The sequence below is a fragment of the Saimiri boliviensis genome, chromosome 2 (assembly GCF_048565385.1).
Source record: "Saimiri boliviensis isolate mSaiBol1 chromosome 2, mSaiBol1.pri, whole genome shotgun sequence".
Lineage (NCBI taxonomy): Eukaryota > Metazoa > Chordata > Mammalia > Primates > Cebidae > Saimiri > Saimiri boliviensis.
Genome location: NC_133450.1, coordinates 172,466,377 through 172,489,645, shown reverse-complemented (window position 1 = coordinate 172,489,645; position 23,269 = coordinate 172,466,377). Strand labels below are relative to the sequence as shown.

The window sequence follows — 23,269 nt, the reverse complement described above, 5'->3', positions numbered from 1 at the left end:
TTGTAATTTGTTAAGAAAGCAAATAGCCATTCATTTCAAATTGGTACTGAGTCAAATTATACAAATTTGAACTACATACTTAGAAGCAGAAATCTTTTAAATCTTTTTATACATACCAGCTACAATTTTTAAAATTATTTTAGAAAATTAAATTTAAAACTTCCTTTAGTAATCTTTCATTAACCAACTTACCAATATCAATATTCTCTCTTCCTAGAGACACTAATGATAAGAAGAGGATTTCTCTGTATAAACTCCTGTAAAACAAATATGTTTTAGAAGTTAATAGGCAAATAGCATAAAAATGCATTTTTTAAAATGGTGAAGACAGATTAAGTTCTGTTGTCTAGTTAACAGTAATATACCTATGACAATGTCCTGTTTTTAATATTACGTTTCAGTTATATGAGGTATCACGTGTAGGAAGCTGAGTAAAGGCTACACTGAATTCTGTACTATTTTCTTAACTTCCTGCAAGTTTCTATTCCAAATTAAAGTTAAAAAATAGTGAATGGGATAGCCAGGCGCAGTGGCTCACACCTGAAATCCCAGCACTTTGGGAGGCCGAGGCGGGTGGATCACAAAGTCAAGAGATCGAGACCATCCTGGTCAACATGGTGAAACCCTGTCTCTACTAAAAATACAAAAAATTAGCTGGGCATGGTGGCACGTGCCTGTAATCCCAGCTACTCAGGAGGCTGAGGCAGGAGAATTGCCTGAACCCAGGAAGCGGAGGTTGCGGTGAGCCGAGATCGCGCCATTGCACTCCAGCCTGGGTAACAAGAGCAAAACTCCATCTCAAAAAAAAAAAAAAAGTGAATGGGATAAAGCTTCACACTAGAAACAAAAATGGCTTGAGTTTATTATGATATTTTAACAATGTAAGTAATACATAACTTTTAATTCTAATGTCTAATTAAAATTTACAAAAGCAGAGTCTTCTCTCATCTTTTGTCACTTGACAAAATAACAGATTAATTTCCATGTAAGTTAGGGGTCTAAAACCCTTAGACACAAACAAAAAGGTGGTGTGGTCTCTTTACTATTTAACCCAATAGCAAAGGACAGTTCATGTTTATCTGATTTGTGAGCATTAAAATGTCACAAATGAAACACTAAAAGTGAGCTTCACGACTCAGTTGTTAAAGATGAGAGGAAAACTTAAGAAATGCACTGTATGTACATAAAAAAAAAGAGGAGATAAATATAATGCTGATTCTAGTGACACTTCACATCACTTTCTTTTTTTTTTTTTTTTTCCCCAGACAGAGTTTCGCTTTTGTTGCCCAGGCTGGAGTGCATTGGGGCAATCTCGGCTCACTGCAACCACCGCCTCCTGGGTTCAAACAATTCTCCTGCCTCAGCTTCCTGAGTAGCTGGGATTACAGGCATGCGCCACCATGCCCAGCTAATTTTGTATTTTTAGTAGAGATAGGAGAAATCCTATCTCTGCAATTGGTCAGGCTGGTCTCAAACTCCCAACCCCACGTGATCCACCTGCCTCGGCCTCCTAAAGTGCTGGGATTATAGGCGTGAGCCACCGTGCCCAGTCACATCACTTTCTTTAGAAGCTTGTCTGTAGTTCCAGCTACTCAAGAGGCTGAGGTGGGAAGATCGCTTGAGCCCAGGAGTTCTGGGCTATAGTGCGCTATGCCGCTTGGGTGTCCGCACTAACTTGGGGCATCAATATGGTGACCTCCCACCATCAATACGGTGACCAGGTTGCCTAAGGAGGGGTGAACCGGCCCAGGTCGGAAACGCAGCAGGTCAAAAACTCCCCTGCCGATCAGTAGCGTGATCGTAGCTGTGAACAGCCACTGCACTCCAGCCTGGGCAACAAAGTGAGACCCTGTCTCTTAAAAAACAAAAAACAAAAAAAAAAAAACTTCAGAAGCCATAATTATGACATTTCTAATATAACATTAAACTACAGATACTTGAAGCGAGCTACTCATTACAGATTGTGAAGGTCATCTCTACCTCAACTACTGAGACTAAAAATGGATCCATCTATTTTCATGATCAATTCTTGCCCTGTCATCACTTCTGAGATTATCTTCAAAGATGCCATGACCTAAAAAACTTGAAGGGCACTGTGGAAACATTAGTAATGTTTGATATAAGCGATTACGCATACTTTTCTGAAGCTTCTATTGCAAAATTCACTTATGCTGAGGAGAGGATGAGTACTAATCCAAGCATATTAGCAGACAATAGGGACAGGAGCACAGTAACTCCCGTATCCTTTGTAGTTCATTCCCTTTCCCAAATTGTTTCCACTCCTATTCCCATATCCTCTATGTCCCACAAAAGAAAAGATTTGTGGGTATCACAGGCCCTGAGTAAGTAGTACCTACGTTTACCAATGTTAATACATTTATAGGTTTCCAGCAAACAGCAATAATGTTTCCAAAAGAGTACATTTTAGATCAATGAATTATCTTCTTAAAATGTAATTTATTATTCACTTTTTTTTTGAGACAGGGTTTTGCTCTGTCGCCCAGGTGGCAGTGCAGTGCAGTTATCACAGCTCACTGTAACCTTGACCTCCTGGACTCAAGGAATCCTCCTGTATAACCCTCGCCAGTAGCTGAGGTCACAGGCACCATTCCCACCAAATTTTTTTTTGTAGAGATAGGGTCTTGCTATGTTGCTCATACGGTCTCAAACTCCTAAACTCAAGCAATCCTTCTGCTTTGGCCACCCAAAGTGCTGGAATTAAAGGCGTGAGCCACCGTGCTGAGCCCTCAGACACTTTTATTATGTGTGTTTGAGTAGGAATTCATATATTTGTGTAGCACTTTTTAAAACAGATGTTTTGCAATGAGTATTTCTTTTACAACTAGAGATTTTTTAACGTAAGATAATTTTTTAAAAACATGAAATCATTGAGTGATAGCAAGCAAAAAATACTGTATTATTTACCTTTGCCTTTTCATGCCTGGCTTCATCTGTTGTGAAAGCAGGTTAATGGGTTTAAAAACGTTATTATGCTGAATACTCTGCCTGATGGTTTCTACTAAAGTGCTTGTTGCTTGTTGTTCCTCTGACAGGAGAGATGATTTCTTTTCAGAATCTAACAATAAGAACATAGTAAGTAAGTTCTTTTTTCATTTATTATTACTGTTTTTATCTTTTTTTTTTTTTTTTTTTTTTTGATACAAGGTCTCACTGTGTCCCCCAGGCTGGAGTGCAGTGGCTCGTTCATGGCTCACTGCAACCTTCACCTCCCAGGCTCAAGTGATCCTCCCACCTCAACCTCCCAAATAGATGGGACTGCAGGTGTATGCCACCACCCAGATAATTTTTGTATTTTTTGTAGAGATAGGGTCTCATAATGTTGCCCAGTTTGGTCTCAAACTCCTAGGCTCAAGCAATCTGCCTCCCAAAGTGCTGGGATTATGGGTGTGAGCCACTGTTCCTGGTCCCAATTATTTAAAAAGTTGGGGTTTTTTTTTGTTTTTTTGCAGAGTTGTGGCATTTTCTCTTTGCTTATCCAACATCACCTCCCTGCCACTAGTAAAATTATGTGGCAATGTGCCCAACTAAAAAATATTTTTCCTGCTCCCTTCAAACAGGCAGGCCTGTCATTCTGCCTTTCTCTTCCAGTATATGGTGGCTTATCGCCTGAGGCTGAGATGTGATAGACTGTACTCCAGCAGCCATTTTGTGACCATGAAGCAATCTTTACTGACAGTAAAGCAGATATAACAGAAGGAACCTGGGTCCCTGATGACAGAGGAGTTGCCTAGCAGTACTAAACTGTCTAATACATAACTTCTTCCTTTCTTTCTTTTTTTTTTTTTTTTTTGAGACGGAGTTTCACTCTTGTTACCCAGGCTGGAGTGCAATGGCGCCATCTCGGCTCACCGCAACCTCCGCCTCCTGGGTTCGGGCAATTCTCCTGCCTCAGCCTCCTGAGTAGCTGGGATTACAGGCACGCACCACCACGCCCAGCTAGTTTTTTGTATTTTTAGTAGAGATGGGGTTTCACCATGTTGACCAGGATGGTCTCGATCTCTCGACCTCGTGATCCACCCGCCTCGGCCTCCCAAAGTGCTGGGATTATAGGCTTGAGCCGCTGTGCCCGGCCAACTTCTTTCTTTTTTAAAAAATGTATTTACTTACTTATTTTTTGGAGACAGGATCTCATTCTGTTGCCCAGGTTGGAGCGCAGTGGCTGATCATTATAACCTTCAACTCCTGGGCTCAAAGCAATCCTCCCCGCTCAGCCTCCCAAATAGCTAGGACTACAGGCATGTACCACTACAATCAGCGAATTTATTTTATTTTTGTAGAGATAGGGTCTTGTTATATTGTCCAGGCTAGTCTCAAACTCCTGGCCTCAAGCAGTCCTCTTGCCTCAGCCTCGAAAATCACTGGAATTACAAGCATGAGCCAACACGTCTGGCCTTATTTTTAATTGATAAATAGAAACCGTATTTACTTATGGTGTACAAGATCATGTAATTCATAACTTCTTTCTAGACAGTGTTCCACTCTGTCAGCCAGGCTGGAGTGCAGTGTGGTGCAATCATAGCTCACTGCAGCCTTGACCTCCTGGGCTCAAGCAATCCTCCAGCCTCAGCCTCGAGTAGCTGACACTACATGTGCATGCCACCACACTTAGCTAATTTTTTATTTTTATTTTTTGTAGAGATGGGATCCCACTATGCCCAGGCTGGTCTCAAACTCCTGTTCCCAAGTGATCCTCCACCTTGGCCTCCAAAAGACCTAGCCTGATTCACTTAGCCTAATAACTTTATATGAGAGAATAATCTTTACCCATGTAAGCTTCTGTCATTTTCTATTACATATAGTAGAGTCTAGTGCTAATTAGAAGAAAAGTAATTTGGCCGGGTGCAGTGGCTCATTCTTGTAATCCCAATACTTTGGGAGGCCGAGGTGGACGGATCACCTGAGGTTGGGAGTTTAAGACCAGCCTGACCAACATGGAGAAATCCCATCTCTACTAAAAATACCAAATTAGCTGGGTGTGGTGGCACATGCCTGTAATCCCAGCTACTGGGAAGACTAAGGCAGAAGAATCTCTTGAACTCAGGTGGCGGAGATTGCAGTGAGCCAAGATTGCACCAGTGCACTCCAGCCTGGATAAAAGAAGCAAAACTCTGTCTCAATCAATCAATCAATCAATCAATAAGCAAGCAAGCAAGCAATTCTAAAACTATTAAGAAGTTTTTTTTTGTTTTTGTTTTTGTTTTGAGATGGAGTCTCCAGGCTGGGGTACAGTGGTGGGATCATAGCTCACTGCTGCATAGAATTCCTGGACTCAAGTGCTGGGATTACAGGTGTGAGCCACCACACCCAGCCAGCCACATTTTCCTTTTTTTTTTTTTTTGAGATGGAATCTCACTGTGATGCCCAGGCTGGAGTGCAATGGTGTGATCTTGGCTCACTGCAACCTCTGCTTTCTGAGTTCAAGTGATTCTCCTGCCTCAGCCTCCAAGTAGCTAGGATTACAAGCATGCACCGCCATGCCTGGCTAATTTTTTAAAAATATTTTTAGTTGAGACACAGTTTCACAATATTGGCTAAGCTGGTCTTGAACTCCTGACCTCAAGTGATCCACCTGCCTTGGCCTCCCAAAGTGCTGGGATTACAGGCATTAGCCACTGCACCAGGCCTCTATTTTCCTTTTTTTAAATATAAAGTTATATTTCACTTCATACTAATATGACTGAACTTTTAAAATATGTTTATATTACAGACTGAATTGTGTTACCCCCAAATTCATATGTTGAGGCCCTAATTAGAATGTGACTATTTGGAGATGAGGCCTTTAAAAAAATAATTAAGATTACATGAGGACATAAGAGTGGGGACCTAATCTAATATGGCTGGTGTCTTTATAAGAAAAGGAGACACCAGGGATGTGTACATGTGCATGCATGCAAACACAGAGAGAAAAGGCTATGTGGACATACAGCAAGAAGGTAGCCATCCACAAGCCAGAGAGAGGCCTAGAAGAAACCAAACTTGCTGATCCCTTTCTAGATTTTACATTTCCAGCCTCCAGAGAACTGTGAATAAATAAATTCCTGTTGCTAAAGCCACCCAAAATATTATTATGGCAGCCCTGGCAAACTAACACAGTTTGAAAGACACTTACTATTTTCCCCATGAATTACCTATATTAATATTATTTGCTCATTTATCTACTGAATTGTATTTTTCTTATTGACTCATAGGGCTTCTGAATACATGAATAATAATCCTTTAAACTCCTTGTAAAAATATATTCTAAATATAAAAGATTAAAAATGAAGCCAGAACCTTTAAAACCAGTCAGTATCCATCATTACAACTGAACTTAGGATCTTATACCAATACATCTAAATTACTCCTGCTACATAGAATTTACTCTCAAAATATCCAACCAAACTCTTACTTGATAAAAAAAAAAAATCACCAAAAAAATTACTCAACTCAGTTGAGATCTGTCACAGTTAAAAACAGGTCAGTATAATAGCAAATCACTTTTTGATTTTTGTGTGTACTTTTTTCACAATGGCGAATCATTTTGAATTAAAAATTTTAAAATAAAGCAAAATAATTTGCTTTTCTCTATTAACTCTAGGGAAATTTAGCTTAATTCTGTTCCTTTTTTCCCCCGGCAGCCCATTATTTATCGTGGAACAGTATCTTACAACATGGATGGACTGTGCCACAATTTGCTTATCCAGTCATCTATGGATGCCTATTTCAGTTGTTTCCATTTTGAGTATTTTATGTCTTTAATTCTTTGTTTTGTTTTGTTTGAGACACAGTTTTGCTCTGACACCCAGGCTGGAGTACAGTGGCGTGACCTCGGCTCACTACAACCTCCGCTGCCTGGGTTCAAGCGATTCTCATGCCTCAGCCTCCAGAGTAGCTGGGACTACACGTGCCCACCACCACACCTGGCTAAGTTTTGTATTTTTAGTAGAGACAGAGTTTCCCCATGTTGGCCTGCCTGGTCTCCAATTCCTGGCCTCAAGTGACCCACCCACCTAGGCCTCCCAAAGTGATGGCGTTACAGGTGTGAGCCACCACTCCCGGCTGTTATGTCTTTAATTCTATTTTACTTACTAAAATTCCTCCATGAGACATACAGAGGTTCTCTTGGTTCCTGGTGAAGGTTAATATTATCCCATAACAGCTGAATATATACAAGTTTGCTATCCTGGGACAGAGATGACAGAGGAAGCTAAAAGAGATCAAAAGAAAATATTAGTATCCCAAGAATAACAATTATCAGTGAATCTAGTGAAGCTTGGTTATATACACAGATTGAGTCCTTTTAAAATTCTGGATCTGGGCCAGGCGCAGTGGCTCACACCTGTAATCCCAGCACTTTGGGAGGCCGAGGCGGGTAGATCACGAGGTCAAGAGATCGAGACCATCCTGGTCAACATGGTGAAACCCCGTCTCTACTAAAAATACAAAAAATCAGCTGGGCATGGTGGCGTGTGCCTGTAATCCCAGCTAATCGGGAGGCTGAGGCAGGAGAATTGCCTGAACCCAGGAGGCGGAGGTTGCAGTAAGCCGAGATCATGCCATTGCACGCCAGCATGGGTCACAAGAGCGAAACTCCGTCTCAAAAAAAAAAAAAAAAAAAAAAATCAAAAAAATAAAATAAAATTCTGGACCTAAAATTCAGAGACAAAATTTTAATTTTTATTAATGTCTGATTACAAATGTTATTATTATTTTTTGAAGTAAAGGTTTCTTGGTGTATCTTTTTTTTTTTTTTTTGAGACGGAGTTTTGCTCTTGTTACCCAGGCTGGAGTGCAATGGCGCGATCTCAGCTCTCTTGGTTTAACTTTTAAAGAATGGGAGACAATCTGCTAACTGGCACAATAGTTATAGAAAGATTAATCACCATTACAGCAAACTTTAAGGTCAAAGAGCAAGAGTTTCTACTACCTTACCAAATAATTTTGTTTTGTCTACTGTTACTTAAAATAAATGAGTCAAACTAGAGTTTATAGTATTTCAAGGAAAGAATTTATTTTATATCAGGTATATGTTTGGGGTCTGACTGTCCGTCAATCTTCAACACTATAAAATAGGCCAGGCGCGGTAGCTCACACCTGTAATCCCAGCACTTTGGGAGGCCGAGGCAGGGGGATCACCTGAGGTCAAGAGCTGGAGACCAGCCTGGCCAACATGGTGAAACTCCATATCTACCAAAAATACAAAAATTAGCCAGGCGTGGTGATGAATGCCTGTAATCCCAACTACTTAGGAGACTGAGGCAGGAGAATTGCTTGAACCTGGGAAGTGGAGATGGCAGTGAGCTAAGATCACGCCATTGTATGCCAGCCTGGGTGACAGTGGGATTCCGTCTCAAAAAACAAATAAACAAAAAAACTATAAAATAAAGCATTCTAGGAGCTCACTGTCTCTAATGGAATCAGGATCCCAGTATAAGTAGAATAGGGGCTTATAAATCTAACAGCCAGACTGTGACTTTGGCTCTCCTCTCCATCACCTATTAGGTATGTCACCTTACAGAAATTACTAAATTACTCTAACTTTTAATTATAACATCTCAAAAATATGGATAATATGAGTCCTTTCAAGTAAGTACTCATATTATTTCATTTGAATTTTTAAATTGCTTTGAGAATTGCAGCTGGGAATAGAACAGTTAAGAATAACAGCTACCAGCCTGGTACGGTGGCTCACACCTATAATCCCAGCAATTTGGGTGGCTGAGGCAGGTGGATCACCTGAGGTCAGGAGTTCGAGATCAGCCTGGCCAACATACTGAAACCCTGTCTTTACTGAAAATATAAAAATTAGCCAGGTGTGGTTGTAGGCGCCTATAATCCCAGCCACTTGGGAGGCCGAGGCAAGAGAATCACTTGAACCCAGGAAAAGGAGGTTGCAGTGAGCCAAGATCGCACCATTGCACTCCAGCCTGGGCAAAAAGAAGAAGTAGGTAGAAAAAATAAGAATAAAAGCTACCTTTTCTACCTACCCTTGTAGATAGATATGACCTAGTAACTGAGTTCAGGCCAAGAAAATATATGTGGAAATATTATTACAACTCCAGGAGTTGTCCCTTAGAAAGAAGACATACTCTCCCCTCCATCAATTTTTCTCCTAACTGCTGGATAAAAAGTGGATGTGATAGTTTGGAGGGAATCAGCCATCCTGGACCAGAAGCACAACTTGGAAATGAGGGTTATGCATAGCTAAGCAAAAATATAGACAGATTTTAGGCTCCTAACACTTTACAATTCCAGGACTGCTTATCAAAATTTTTAAGTGAGAGAGAAATAAACTTGTCTTGTTAAGTTACTGTTATTGTATACTTTCAGGAGCTTGAAGTTAAGTTTCATCCTACCCAATACTAATGTAATGTAAGTATAAAAGTTGGCAGCCTACCTGTACACCTTCATTACAATGTTCAGATGTGAGGATAAGTCCTGGCAAGTTACTAGGAAGGTCCAAACGTCTGAAATACCAAACGAGGTTCCAGAAAATGATTGGATGTTGATTGATGAAAGAAGATGTATGAATCACCTGATCACCCTCATTTTCTAGCAAAGACTCAAGTTCTTTACGAAGCACTAGAGGACTCAAGTAGGGCACAGAAACAGGGAGAGGATTGGGCCTTTTTCCTAAAGGATCCTTCAAAAAAATACAAAAAGAAATTAATATTACCTGTTTAAATCTGTAGGCTCAAGAGTACTTCTCAATGAGATTATGCCTCTCTATTCTTTTTAAATCAGTTATTTCAGGACCATTGCTACCAGTTATTTCAGGACCATTGCTACATGCAGAATACCCTAATGAATGAAAACCTAAAAAAGAAAATACTTAAATACTGTTAAGTTAAATCATTACAAAAGAAAATTAATCAACACACTCTTTAAAACATATTCTCCATCACATTGAGAGCAATGGCCTGAATGTATTAGGCTTTTTTTCAATTTTTATAAGAAATATTTGCATTTCAGATGATTTATAGTAATATTTGTGTAAAAACTGTGTGATATTATCTTCCTCCTACAACTCTAAACTGATGGGCCAATCTTTCATATTAACATTCTTTGTTGACTTAACTCACTTTTACAACTGATCGCAACAAAAACTGAAGGAAATAAAGAAATAGCATTTTAAAAATTCAAATCAAATAAGAAAGAAAAAAAAACTTAACCTAGACTTTTTGAGTTATGCATATTATAATCAGGATAAAATGTTTAAAACTCTCTCATTAACAGTGAGTCCCCCTCATGCCTACACTGTGGTCTCCAAAATCATTTCCCTCTAAATTGACCCACGGTTTCTTAGAGAAATGACTGATTCTAGGTAAGAATATATATATAACATAAGCCTGAAACATCTTGTTATATAAGAAAGCAAGAAAGCTTTTTAAAAATTACAAAAAAGCTACTAGAGTTGTGTCAAAAGGACTAATGAGCTAACTTGTAGAGGCTTCTAGCTGACCAAAGAGAATATAAGCATTAACAAGGATAAAAACAGCAATAGATTTAAAGATAAATGTTCAAGGCACAATGGTATGTGCCTGTACTTCCAGTTACTAGGGAGGCTGAAGCAGGGGAAGTTTCTGTTTATAATGTATTCTTTACTATAAAGAATAAGTGACAGAATTAGACTTATCATTTTATAGTTCCTAATAAATTATTTTATCTAGTTATTAAGGCATTAATAGCTACTAATGTTTGTGTCTCCTGCTGTGAGGAACATATCATGACTGATGAAATTGTCTTATAAAAATAAACAAGCAAATGAACGATAAAACAAAACCCCCAAATCTGATCGAGGTTCAGGATACAAATTCCAACTTTTATCATTGGAATCAGCAAAATCTGGATTATGGGAAACTATACTCTAACCAGTTTTATCAACAAATAAATTGCAAAGGGAAAAAAGAATCTACAGATTCAAAAAGACTAAAAACCATACCAACCAACTGTAATAAATGGACTTTATTTGATCCTGATTCCTCAAGCTACAACCCACACATATACACACACACATAGGCATTTGACATTTTTGAAACAATCAAAAATTTGAACTGACTAAATAACTTGATAATATTATTTGGGAGTTTTTTTGTATGATAGAAGCAGTGTGGTTATATTTTTCTAAAGTCATCATTTAGGTATACATACTGAAATATTTACTAACAGAATTGTGATGTTTGAAATTTGCTTCAAAATAATCTCAAAAAAAAAGAGAACAGAGTAAGAGTATACATAAAAGAAGAATGGCTATACACTGAAAATTATCCAAGCTAGATGATGGGTCAAGGGACTCATTATATTGTTTCTTTTTGTACATATTTGAAATTCTCCACAATAAAAAGCTATTTGTTTATGGAAAAATCCTAATCTGTCACTTTTCATGTAATTTTAAAAAGTCTACTACAGAAGAGTTTATAATATTCTACTATATACATAGATGTGTATGCAGTAAAATTACAATGTTGTTACATACCACAACTTCCTGCAGACTGTTTGGAAGACTAACTGTTGAAATGCCATGAAACGGTCGCTGGGTAAAATCAATATTCTGCAAGGGGCCTCCAACACTGTGACTTCGAGTCAAAGATACACTTCGCTTTGATAAACTATTAGGCACAGATGAAATTTTCATAGTTTGGACATCTCCACTGGCTCTCTTTATTTCATCACTTAAAAAAAAATGTAGAAGAAATGCTATGTTCATGTTGAAAAACAGTCTAAATCTGTAGAGCTAGAGTATTTTCTGCAATGGACCACGAGTCTACTAAACATCTAAGAAGAATTCAGTACCACCTTGTAAGAACTGCATTTTCTTCAGGCAGTTTTGTAAAACTGGTCAGAAAAACAGGATGGAGTAGATAGTTCTGGTGAGGGGTGAGAAGATGACATATTGTAGATATACAGGTATTACTTTAAAAAGATAAGTACCCATTCAGTTGCTTTACTCAAATATTATTTCATCTTTATTAAACAAAATTACCTAGAAGTATACTACATGCAAATAAGTACATAAAGACACTGACAAATATTTAATCTCTCCTGGGCTGTGATCCACCTAAGGAGAGAGTCCCAATCATATTTACTTTTTTATTTTTAGAGCTTAGCATAATATTTAGCATACAATAGAGTCTCAATAAATGTTTGATTTAATTAGTAGTTAAGGGTCAAGTGTACATTTCACAGAAAATAATATTTCTCCTCTGAAAATTGGCAATGACTACATTAAAGGGGAATATTTAACTGTTGAGAAGTTTATTTTGCAAAAGACTACTATAAAATATTAAACTTAGTTCAAAAATGGTCTAGCATCAGATTCATTCATTAGCTCTTTGAACACTACATGGTAATAAAAAGTTAGGATGTACTTTTAGATGCTAGAACTTATGCCTACATGAGTCAGGTTGTCTTTAGAGACATAATTTTTACAAGGGTACCCCATTTCTTATTATATAAAGAAGTCTCTGTACTCTTTGGTACCTTGGTTCAACTGCAGAGCCTGTTTCTTCAGTTATGGTCTGGTTATGTTTTGGTAAATCCATAAAGTTGATCAAGTCAGGTTCTGCTAAACTGGATCCAGGTTTGTGCTCCAAGGATTCATTTGCCAATGGAATGCTTCCACTTTGTAAACTGTCACCAGAGGTACTTGGTTTCAGGAAAAAGCTACACATGGAAAAACAGGGGGAAAGAGCCTTTAAAAATCCTCTAGTCTTGGCCGGGCGTGGTGGCTCAAGCCTGTAATCCCAGCACTTTGGGAGGCTGAGGCGGGTGGATCACAAGGTCAAGAGATCGAGACCATCCTGGTCAACATGGTGAAACCCTGTCTCTACTAAAAATACAAAAATTAGCTGGGCATGGTGGTGCGTGCCTGTAATCCCAGCTACTCAGGAGGCTGAGGCAGGAGAATTGCCTGAACCCAGGAGGCGGAGGTTGCGGTGAGCCGAGATGGCGCCATTGCACTCCAGCCTGGGTAACAAGAGCGAAACTCCCTCAAAAAAAAAAAAAAAAAAAAAAAAAAAATCCTCTAGTCTTCTGAATTCTATCATATTTAGAATCATTTTATTGGTAAAGGAATCATTAATAAAATTATATATATTCCAGAAGGAAAACGCTGCCCAATTCAAACACATACACATACTCTCTCTCTCTCTCTCTCTTTCTCTCACACATTCCTGCTATCTTATCTTCCCCTCCTATGGTAAACTTTTCAAATAAAAGGCTGGAAGCAGTCCAATAAAAGATCTTCCCATTTTTGAGAACCACTAAAGAAAACCAGGAAGGAAGAGGGGAAGCAAAATATTTTACTCATTTTCTGAGTTTAAAAAAAAAAAAAGAAGAGCTGCAGTAGCAGCATTTTAAGATATGTTAATCTATAATTGCTTATAATGCCCCTTGTTATCACTTACAAATCTCTATCTTGTTTCTACTCATTTCTTCTCTGTTCATGGTTTTATTTCCATCTTATCTCTCTCCTTCTCTTTTTGGGTGGGAACTCGGGGAGGGAAGGGCCTTGCAAGGAACATTCGGGAATTTTCTGAGGTAACAGTAATGTTTTCTAAGGGTTTAATTTTTGCACAAATGCATGCATTTATTCTTCAAATAGAATGTTTTAAGATTTGAGGCCGGGTGCGGTGGCTCACGCCTGTAATCCCAGCACTTTGGGAGCCTGAGGCGGGTGGATCACGAGGTCAAGAGATCCAGACGATCCTGGTCAACATGGTGAAACCCTGTCTCTACTAAAAATACAAAAATTAGCTGGGCATGGTGGCGTGTGCCTGTAGTCCCAGCTACTCGGGAGGCTGAGGCAGGAGAATTGCTTGATCCCAGGAGGCAGAGGTTGCGGTGAGCTGAGATCGTGCCATTGCACTCCAGCCTGGGTAACAAGAGCAAAACTCCTTCTCCAAAGAAAAAAAAAAAAAAAAGATTTGTACATTTTGCTGTATAACAATTTATCTAAAAAGAAAGAAATCTGTCAATAAATAATGAGCTCTAGTTAATGATATGCAATCCAAAGTCTTTGGGGGAGAAATGTATTAATATGTCTATCTTACCTTCAAATGAGTAAAAATTTAAGACACATTGGTGGAAAGACAGACAGGTGATAGACTATAGTAAAGTGTAAATTAAAGGACGTAGGGTTAGAGATATTTGGGTGTTCATTGAAAAAAACCTTTAAACTTTGTTGTAAGCTTGAAATTTTCTATAACAACATATTCAGGGGACAGACTTAATAATGCTCCTTTATACCCAATTTGAAAAATATAAAATAAATGCTTGTCCCAATAGCTTAAAAACACAATTAACTCAATAAAAAAGGATAGGACTTATGGAGAATAATTTAAACCTGTGTTAAAGGACATAAAAGAAGATCTGGAAAAACAATACAGAGATATACAAGGCTCATAGATAAGACAATAAAATTAGAAAAGTCCATTTTCCCCAAGTTAATCTATAAACCTAATGCAATCTCAAGGAAAACTCTAGTTGTGTGTATGTCTGTGTGTGTGTTTTTTGAAGACCTCAAACAATCTAAGAATTCACAGGAAAGAGTAAGCACACAAAATATAATAGCAATAAAATCCTAGAGCAGGAACTCACCCTACCAACCAGATATAACACAAAGACCAAGTGACAAAAACAATATGGCAAACATGAAGAAAATGCAAAACCAAGTGAGGTATACATGTGAACTGAAATATGATAAAGGTGACACCACATATCAGTGAGAAAAGGATCATTTATTTAGTATATAATATTGGGATAACTGGATTTTTATATGGAGGAAAAATAAAAGCTGGATCTCTAACCATCATATATAAAAAGTAAAATCCAGATATATTAAAGACCTAAATATCAAAAGTAAAATATAAGCAAAAACGTTCAAGGAGAAAACTTTCACGTCCTAGGTATAGGGAACAACTTTTAAAGCAAGATTCCAGAAGTACAAATTGCAAGGTAAAAAAAATTAATGGATAATGACATCAAAATTAATGCTTTCTCTTCAAAAAATTAGTATCAATAATATTCAAGTCAAATCAACAGGAAAAAGAAACAAATAGAAAAATAGGCAATGAATATATGGAGGCAATTCACAGAAAATGCTAGAATAGGACAGGTGCAGTGGCTAAAGCCTGTAATCTCAGCACTTTGGGAGGCCAAGGTGTGGGGTGATCACCTGAGGTCAGGAGTTCGAGACCAACCTGGCTAACATGGCGAAACCTTGTCTCTACTAAAAATACAAAAATTAGCTGGGCATGGAGGAGGACGCCTGTAATCCCACCTACTCAGAAGGCTGACTCAGGAGAATCGCTTCAACCCAGGAAGCAGAGGTTACAGTAAGCCGAGATTGCACCATTACACTCCAGCCTGGGCAACATGAGTGAAACTCTGTCTCCAAAAAAAAATTCTAGAATAAGAAGTAATTAAGAGGCACTCAAATTTGTTAGTATTGAGACAAATTCAAACTGCCAAAATTTAAAAAGTGATAATACCAAATGCTGGTAAGGCCATATAGAAATGAGAATTTCTGGGAGGCCTAGGCGGGCAGATCATGAGGTCAAGAGATCGAGACCATCCTCGCCAACATGGTGAAACCCCATCCCTACTACAAATACAAAAATTAGCTGGGTGTGGTAGCACATGCCTGCAGTCAGTCCCAGCTATTTGGGAGGCTGAGGCAGGAGAATTGCTTGAACCCAGGAGGCGGAGGTTGCACTGAGCCGAAATCACGCCACTGCACTCTAGCCTGGAAACAGAGTAAGACTCCATCTCCAAAAAAAAAAAAAGAAAAAGAAATGAGAATTCTTGAGTACTACTTCTTGTGGGAATGTAGCCATCTGGGAAGCAATATTTTGTGTTTACTAAAATCATGCATGAAAATTATCTCACTCCAAGGATTATTTATTTCTGAGAGAAACTACTTCACAAGTCCAAAAGGGGATACGTATTGTGCAGTGCACGGCATTACCACAGTGATGTTTGTAGTAATAGAGAACTGAAAGCAATTGAAGTATCTAACACTATAATAATGGATAACTACAAAGACATATTAAATTACTGTAGGAGAACAGGCATAAACCAGATATATATATAGTAACTCAGAATTTAAACTGAGTAACAAAAAGAAATAAATTGAGATATATATCACACTTAGCAGAGTCAGTGTCCGTGTAGAATATGGGAATGAGGGTAGGAATGGGGAAAGGAGGATAAATACAAGAAGGCCCTTGCACAGGCCAGAGATGATAGTGTATCAGGAATTAAAGAGTATGATCTGACTTAGCTCCATGCCTGAAGCTAAAAGAAAAACAGAGAAGAAACACCTCTACAATTAAATGTTTTTGTTTGTTTTTGAGACGGAGTCTCACTCTGTAGCCCAGGCTAGAGTGCAGTGGCACGATCTCAGCTCACTGCAACCTCCACCTCCTGGGTTCAAACCATTCTCTGGCCTCAGTCTCCTGAGTACCTGGGACTACAGGCACCTGCCACCATGTCTGGCTAAACTTTTTTGTATTTTTTGTAGAAATGAGGATTTGCCATGTTGCCCAGGCTGATCTTGAATTCCTGACATCAAGTGATCCACCTGCCTTGGCCTCCCAAAGTATTGGGATTGCAGACGTGCACCATCGCACTCAGCCTAAATGGTTTTTGTTTTTTGTTTTTGTTTTTGTTTTTGTTTTTGTTTTTGTTTTTGAGACAGAATCTTGCTCTGTCGCCCAGGCTGGAGTGCAGTGGCGCAATCTTGGCTCACTGCAACCTCCGCCTCCCAGGTTCAAGCAATTGTCCTGCCTCAGCCTCCTGAGTAGCTGGGACTACAGGTGCACGCCATCACACCTGGCTAATTTTTTTGTATTTTAGTAGAGACAGGGTGTCACCATGTTGCCCAGGCTGGTCTCAAACTCCTGAGCTCTGACAATCTCCCTGCCTTGTGCTACAATTACAGGCGTGAGCCACTGTACCCAGTAATGTATTTTTTTAAAAGCAGCTAAAGACAAAAAATAATTAAAAAGTTCAATTTGGGCCGGGCACGGTGGCTCAAGCCTGTAATCCCAGCACTTTGGGAGGCCGAGGTGGGTGGATCACGAGGTCGAGAGATCGAGACCATCCGGGTCAACATGGTGAAACCCCGTCTCTACTAAAAGCGCAAAAAATTAGCTGGGCATGGTGGCGCATGCCTGTAATCCCAGCTACTCAGGAGGCCGAGGCAGGAGAATTGCCTGAGCCCAGGAGGCGGAGGTTGCGGTGAGCCGAGATCGCACCATTGCTGCACTCCAGCCTGGGTAACAAGAGCGAAACTCCGTCTCAAAAAAAAAAAAAAAGTTCAATTTGTTCCATAAAACAAACAATATTAAGTATAATCCTTTAGGTCAGCATAGTGTTACCAAACTCTCAATTATTGAAATGTCTCATCATAGATCAGCTAGTCTCCTTTCTATTGCCTAGAGTTTGGTCATTTCACTGCACAGAACACTACCAGGAAGTGCAAGTGAAAAGAGAAGAGTTGAAGCCTTTTCTTCCCCCTTTGCTTCTTTTAAAATACATACTCAAAGCAGTTTCAAATTCCTGGGTTCATGCAATCCTCCTGTCTCAACCTTTCTAGTAGCTGCAACCACAGGTGCACATTCCCATGCCCAGCCAATTAAAAAAAATTTTTTTTGTAGAGACAGGGTCTTGCCATGTTGCCCAGGCTGGTCTTAAACTCCTGACCTCAAGAAATGCTCCCACCTGGGCCTCCCAAAATGTTAAGATTACAAGCATGAGCCACAGCACCTGGCTGATAATCCTACTTTAAATAAAATGGAAAAGTAGACTCCCACATTACTAGTATTCATACTCAAATCCTGAAGGTGAAGGACAGACAGGAAGGCAGACCTGGAGCATACCATGAATATTTCACTCTTCTCCCAGAACTCATGTCTTTTGGGGGTGCTTATTTCTTGAGGGAGCTTTTATAATACTAACCTTGCAGAACCTCTCAAATCTTTGAATTCTACATTAAGAAGAGGCAAGAAGTTGCTTTTACAGAATGGACAAGTTGTATTCAAATTTGAATCATCTGCTGTCCATCCAGCCATAATTTCTTCATCATAGACTAAAGCTCCACAAGCTGTACACTGTGAACAACTGGACATCAAAACCTAAAAACAGAAAAATACAAACACTGAGAACCTCTAATAAAAATTAATCTTAAAAGGCATTCTCTTGAGAAAATGGGATTTTATTTATTCCATTGATCAAATTTGGAATTATTAACAGTTCTATTATTTCACAGGTAAATTACCAGTTCATTATTTTACATAGGACATCAAACAAATTCAACAAAATGGCTTACTTTATTATATATACTGTCCCCAAGGGTATCATAGAATCCTGTTAAATGCCAATATGAAATAAAAATATGCTTACAGCTACTTTATCATGAACTGAATATAGAACTTTTACCTCCATTGCACAATTCTGATAGATGCTAGACATGCTGGTATTTTGAGAAGAACCATGATCTGATTTTTCAAAGTCTTGTCCTTTCATACCTCTTGGAAATGGAATTTCACCTACAAAGGAATAAACATCATAAAACCTTATGTAAGAAATGACCTTATTTTTTGAAAATGTATGCCAAAGTATTTAGGGGAGATGTATCATAAAGTCTGCAAATGTTTTTTAATTGGCTCAATATAAAAATGTATGCATACATAGAGATAAAGTTAACAATAGTTAATTAAATCTAGTTGGAAAATACATGATTGTTCATTATACAATTCTCTCAACTTTCAGGACATTTGAATCTTTTTTTTTTTTTTTTTTGAGATGGAGTCTTGCTCTGTCACCCAGGCTTGAGTACAATGGCATGATCTCGACTCACTGCAACCTCTGCCTCCCAGGTTCAAACGATTCTCCTGCCTCGGGCTCCCAAGTTGCTGGGATTACAGGTGCACGCTGCCACAGCCGGCCAATTTTTTTTTGTATTTTTGTAGTGACAGGGTTTCACTGTGTTGCCCAGGTTGGTCTCGAACTCCTAAGCTCAGGCAATCTATGCGCATCGGCCTTCCAAAGTGCTAGAATTACAGGTGTGAGCCACCACACCCGGCCCAGGTATTTGAAATTTTTATAATAAAAAGTCAAAGAAAAAAAAAGAATTATAATTTTAAAAAGTAATATGGAGTAAGAAACTTCAATGACACAGCCTAGGGATTCTCAAACTCTGGTATATATCGGATTCACCCAGAGAGCTGCTTAAAAAATACATATCCCAAGGCCCCACCTCACAAATTCAGTCTCAGAAGTTTTAGCCTAAGGCTTGGACATTTGCATATATTTTAAAACAATTTCCCCAGATTATTCTGATGCATGCCAAAGTTTGAGAACTAATGATATAGTCCACAAATATATACAACCACAACCAAAAGCAAAGGCAGTAGGTGATCACAGTAGTTATAAATCATGCAAGATCAGAATAGATGGTAAGGTAGCTAGTATTAAAAATGTCTCAATCATCTCAATAAATGGGGCTTGTTGGGGAGCAGGGAAGTTATAGGCACCTAAATTAAAATAAGCGAAGACAGGCCAGGTGCTGTGGCTCACACCGGTAATCCCAGCACTTTGTGAGGCCGAGGCAGGCAGTCTGCTTGAGCCCAGGAGTTCCAGACCAGCCTGGGTAATATGACAAAACCCTGCCTCAAAAAGAAAATTTGTTTAAATAAAAATAATACTTAAAAAAAAAAAAAGAAAGCAAAGACTATTATGAAGCAAATGAAGAAAGGAAAATCCTTCCCCGTACCTGTTGGATAATGCAGTTTTCCTACATCTCCACTACTGCTGCTACTGCCAAGGCTTGTGTTGCTCTGGGTAAGTTCACTGGGGACCAACCCTGAGATACTTGTGTTAGGCGACATATTCTCCCCCAAAATATGGTCTTCAAGGCCAGCTGGGAAGCTGTAGTCTCTACTAGTTTCTTCCTTTAATTGAAAAAAATAAAATTCCACATACATAAATAATACCTTCTCCAATGGGAACATACTCACTCTACCCTTTTCAGAAAACTCTATAATCCTTAAACAAATCATCATCCCCCCGTTTTTCAAAACCATGAATTGGAATTCCCTTCCACACTCTTAAGACATTCAAGCCATAAACAACAATACTTTAAGAAAGATCATGTTGTGCCTCAGGTGCAAGTGGAGGGTCTGGGTGTCTCTCAATATTCAACTGTATAAAATAACAGTATTCTACGGAGCTCACTGTCTCCAATGGAATCAAGGATCCCAGTACAAGCAGAGTAGGGGCTTCTGAGTCAGGCAGCCAGATTGTGACCTTCTTCATCACTATTTATTAGGTATGTAACCTTATAGAAATCACTAAACTTCTCTAAATTTTAATTATATAATCTGAAAATATGGATATGAGTTGTTTCAAATAAGGCTGTTGTGATCATTTCTGCTGGGAATATGAATGTTCAGAGTAACAAATATCAATATTAGAGGCACAAAACATGAATAAAGTTTCAAACACTGTAGTTCTTAACTACATAAGTGATTGTTGAAGCTTTCGATGGAAAAACATTTCAATACTCAGGCTTTCTGCTTTAAAAATAAAAGATTTGTGTCTTCCTTGTTATAAAAATCATGTTAAATGATTCTTTAAAATTAAATACAGTTAAGTAAAACAAGGAATAAAAAACGCTTATGATACCAACAGTCAGAGAATAAAATCAAAATCTTGATATACAGCCTTCTCATCATTTAAAATATACATATAAAATCATATAATAAATCTTTACAAATTAGAATATTGTTTTTAACTTGTACTTCTTATATAACTATTTTAGTGTCATTAAATTTTCTTCTAATTATTTAAACCCCTGTGAACCCATCTGTTTTACTGATACACTATTACGTATTTACTAACTCCCCTGTTGTTAAACATTCAAAATGTTTCAAATATTATATAAATTACATTGGCAAATTCCTCTATTTTTATATACACCTCTAAGTACTTCCTTAAACTCTGGATGAGTTATAAACATTTTATAGGCTTTTAATTCATTCCTTCATTTGTAAATATTTATTAAGTATACCCTATTTGTCTTTTGGCAGGTATTGCTTACTGGTGCCAGGGCTACTACAACAATGAAAAGACGAGATCAGATCCACAGTGACTTGGAATTTACAGTGTCATATAATCCAAGTTCAAATAACCCTGTGGAATGTATTTCTGTTTTTAATAGATGATCTTTTGGGGGGCGGGAGAGGGGAGATAGGGTCTCTGTCACCCAGGCTGGAGGGCAGTGGTGTTACCTCATATCACCGCAACCTCTGCCTCCTGGGCTCAAGCTATCCTTCCACCTCATCTTCTAGAGTAGCCAGGACTACAGGTGCATGCCACCATGCCCAGTTAATTTTTGTATTTTTAGTGTAGATAGGGTTTTGCCATGTTGCCGAGGTTACTCTCAAACTCCTGGGCTCAAGCAATCTGCCCACCTCAACCTCCAAAAGTGCTGGGATTAGAGGCATAAGTCCTCATACCCAACTTCAATAAAATTTCAAAAATAAAATCAAGGCCAGGTGCAATGGCTCATGGCTGTAATATCAGCACTTTGGGAGACCTAGGAACACTTGAGCCCAGGAGTTCAAGACCAGCCTGGGCAACATAGCAAGACCCTATCTCTACAAAAAATAAAAAATTAGAAGGCATGGTGGAGCAATCAGGAGGCTGAGGCAGGAGGACTACTTGAGCCCAGGAGGTCAAGTCTACAGTAAGCTATGTCTGTGCCAATGTACTCCAGCCTGGGTAACAGAGTAAGAAGCCCCTATCTCAAAAAATAAAGTAAAATGATACACTTTTTTTTTTTCTCATAATGCCAGGTTAAGACACTTTGGAAGCTATTTTATTTTGCCTTCTCTTGACTGACTTAATAAGCCCTTTAAATACAAAACAGTTAATTTATAATGCTCAATACTATAATTTTAATTCAATTATTATTTTGCCTATAAAGTTTTCCTTCAAATGGTATAAACGTCTTATTTGTCTAATTTCTTTTCCCATGTCTCTAATTCTGATTTAGACCTTTAACAATCTGAAATTTATTATCTTGAAAGTGCATGATATTTTAAGCTTTCATGCCATTTCACATTATTCTTTCAGATATACTCTTCTGACAATCTTCTTAGAGCTTTAACCCCAAATGTCAAATGTAACCTTCAAATCCCAACTTACGTATCACCTGCTTTGGTTTTTTTCCTGGATAGCCCCCAACATGAACCTCTTTTCATATACTGCTCTTTGGTATCTTCTCCTGAGATAATGCTTCTAAAGTAAGAGCCTGGGACTCTAGAGCCAATCTCCCTGACTTCAAATCATAGTTCCACCTTTCCCTAGTTATGTCATCTTGGGAAGCTAATTAGCCTCTCTGAATTTCATATATCATCTACAAAATCAGGATAACCATAGTACCACCCTCATGGAGTTGCTATGAAAATTAAATACCATGTTTGTATTCATAGATAAAACAGACATATAGCTTATAACAGTACCTAGGACATACTGTTAAAAAATGACAGCAACATATAGATATCTGCCTTTTCTACTGAAGTATTCAAATATTATACAATTCTTTGCATACAAGGTGACATTTCCATTTTTTTCTGTAAAACAAGCAAAATTTCCCCACTTTCATTTTCATCAAAAGATCTAATGATTAAAAAGCATTTATAATGCTTTTTAAAGACAATTATGTTTATCATGTAGTATGAAATCTAAGGATTAAGCTGCAGCTTGACTTCGCATGTATTAAGGAGATTACACAGGTAAAAATTATTTTAAAAGTGAATGCTACACAAATATAATATGGCATTTTTATTAACTTCAAACGCTAATCATTAGAAGTTTCAAAAAAATAAACAAATGTTTTAGTTTAGACTAGCCTATGGAATTATAAAGTAGTCCTGATATTCTATTTCTACATTATTAACTTCTTTACATGTATGTTCAAGTTACTTCAAGAAAGAAACCAAACATGCATAATTTTAAAATATGAAAACCAAAGTTACTAGAACTCTATTAACAATCCCTCACATATTTTTAAAAAGATATACAGACATTCCAGTATCAGATAGACTACACAAAATATAAAAACCAAAGTTATCAGAAATCAGCCGGGAACAGTGGCTCATGCCTATAATCCCAGCACTTTGGGAGGCCGATGAGGGTGGATCACCCGAGGTCAGGAGTTTAAGACCAGCCTGGCCAACATGGCAAAACTTTGTCTCTACCA

At 38.2% G+C, this 23,269-nt stretch overlaps 1 protein-coding gene across 3 annotated transcripts in view; it reads right to left on the bottom strand.

Annotated features, from left to right (window-relative positions):
* The window catches only part of DENND4C (DENN domain containing 4C), a 134,673-nt gene that overhangs the window by 2,002 nt on the left and 109,402 nt on the right, over positions 1-23,269 (bottom strand). For 2 of the 3 annotated variants that reach the window (XM_010338725.3, XM_074394898.1), the window contains 9 exons: positions 19,778-19,955; positions 18,442-18,551; positions 17,962-18,137; positions 12,481-12,663; positions 11,477-11,672; positions 9,398-9,643; positions 7,090-7,207; positions 2,926-3,076; positions 193-257 (listed from right to left, as the gene is read on the bottom strand). In XM_010338725.3, coding sequence (XP_010337027.1) covers positions 193-257; positions 2,926-3,076; positions 7,090-7,207; positions 9,398-9,643; positions 11,477-11,672; positions 12,481-12,663; positions 17,962-18,137; positions 18,442-18,551; positions 19,778-19,955 — 1,423 coding nt within the window. The remainder of the gene's footprint in view (positions 1-192; positions 258-2,925; positions 3,077-7,089; positions 7,208-9,397; positions 9,644-11,476; positions 11,673-12,480; positions 12,664-17,961; positions 18,138-18,441; positions 18,552-19,777; positions 19,956-23,269) is intronic. The other variant, XM_010338726.3, reaches the window with a different exon arrangement.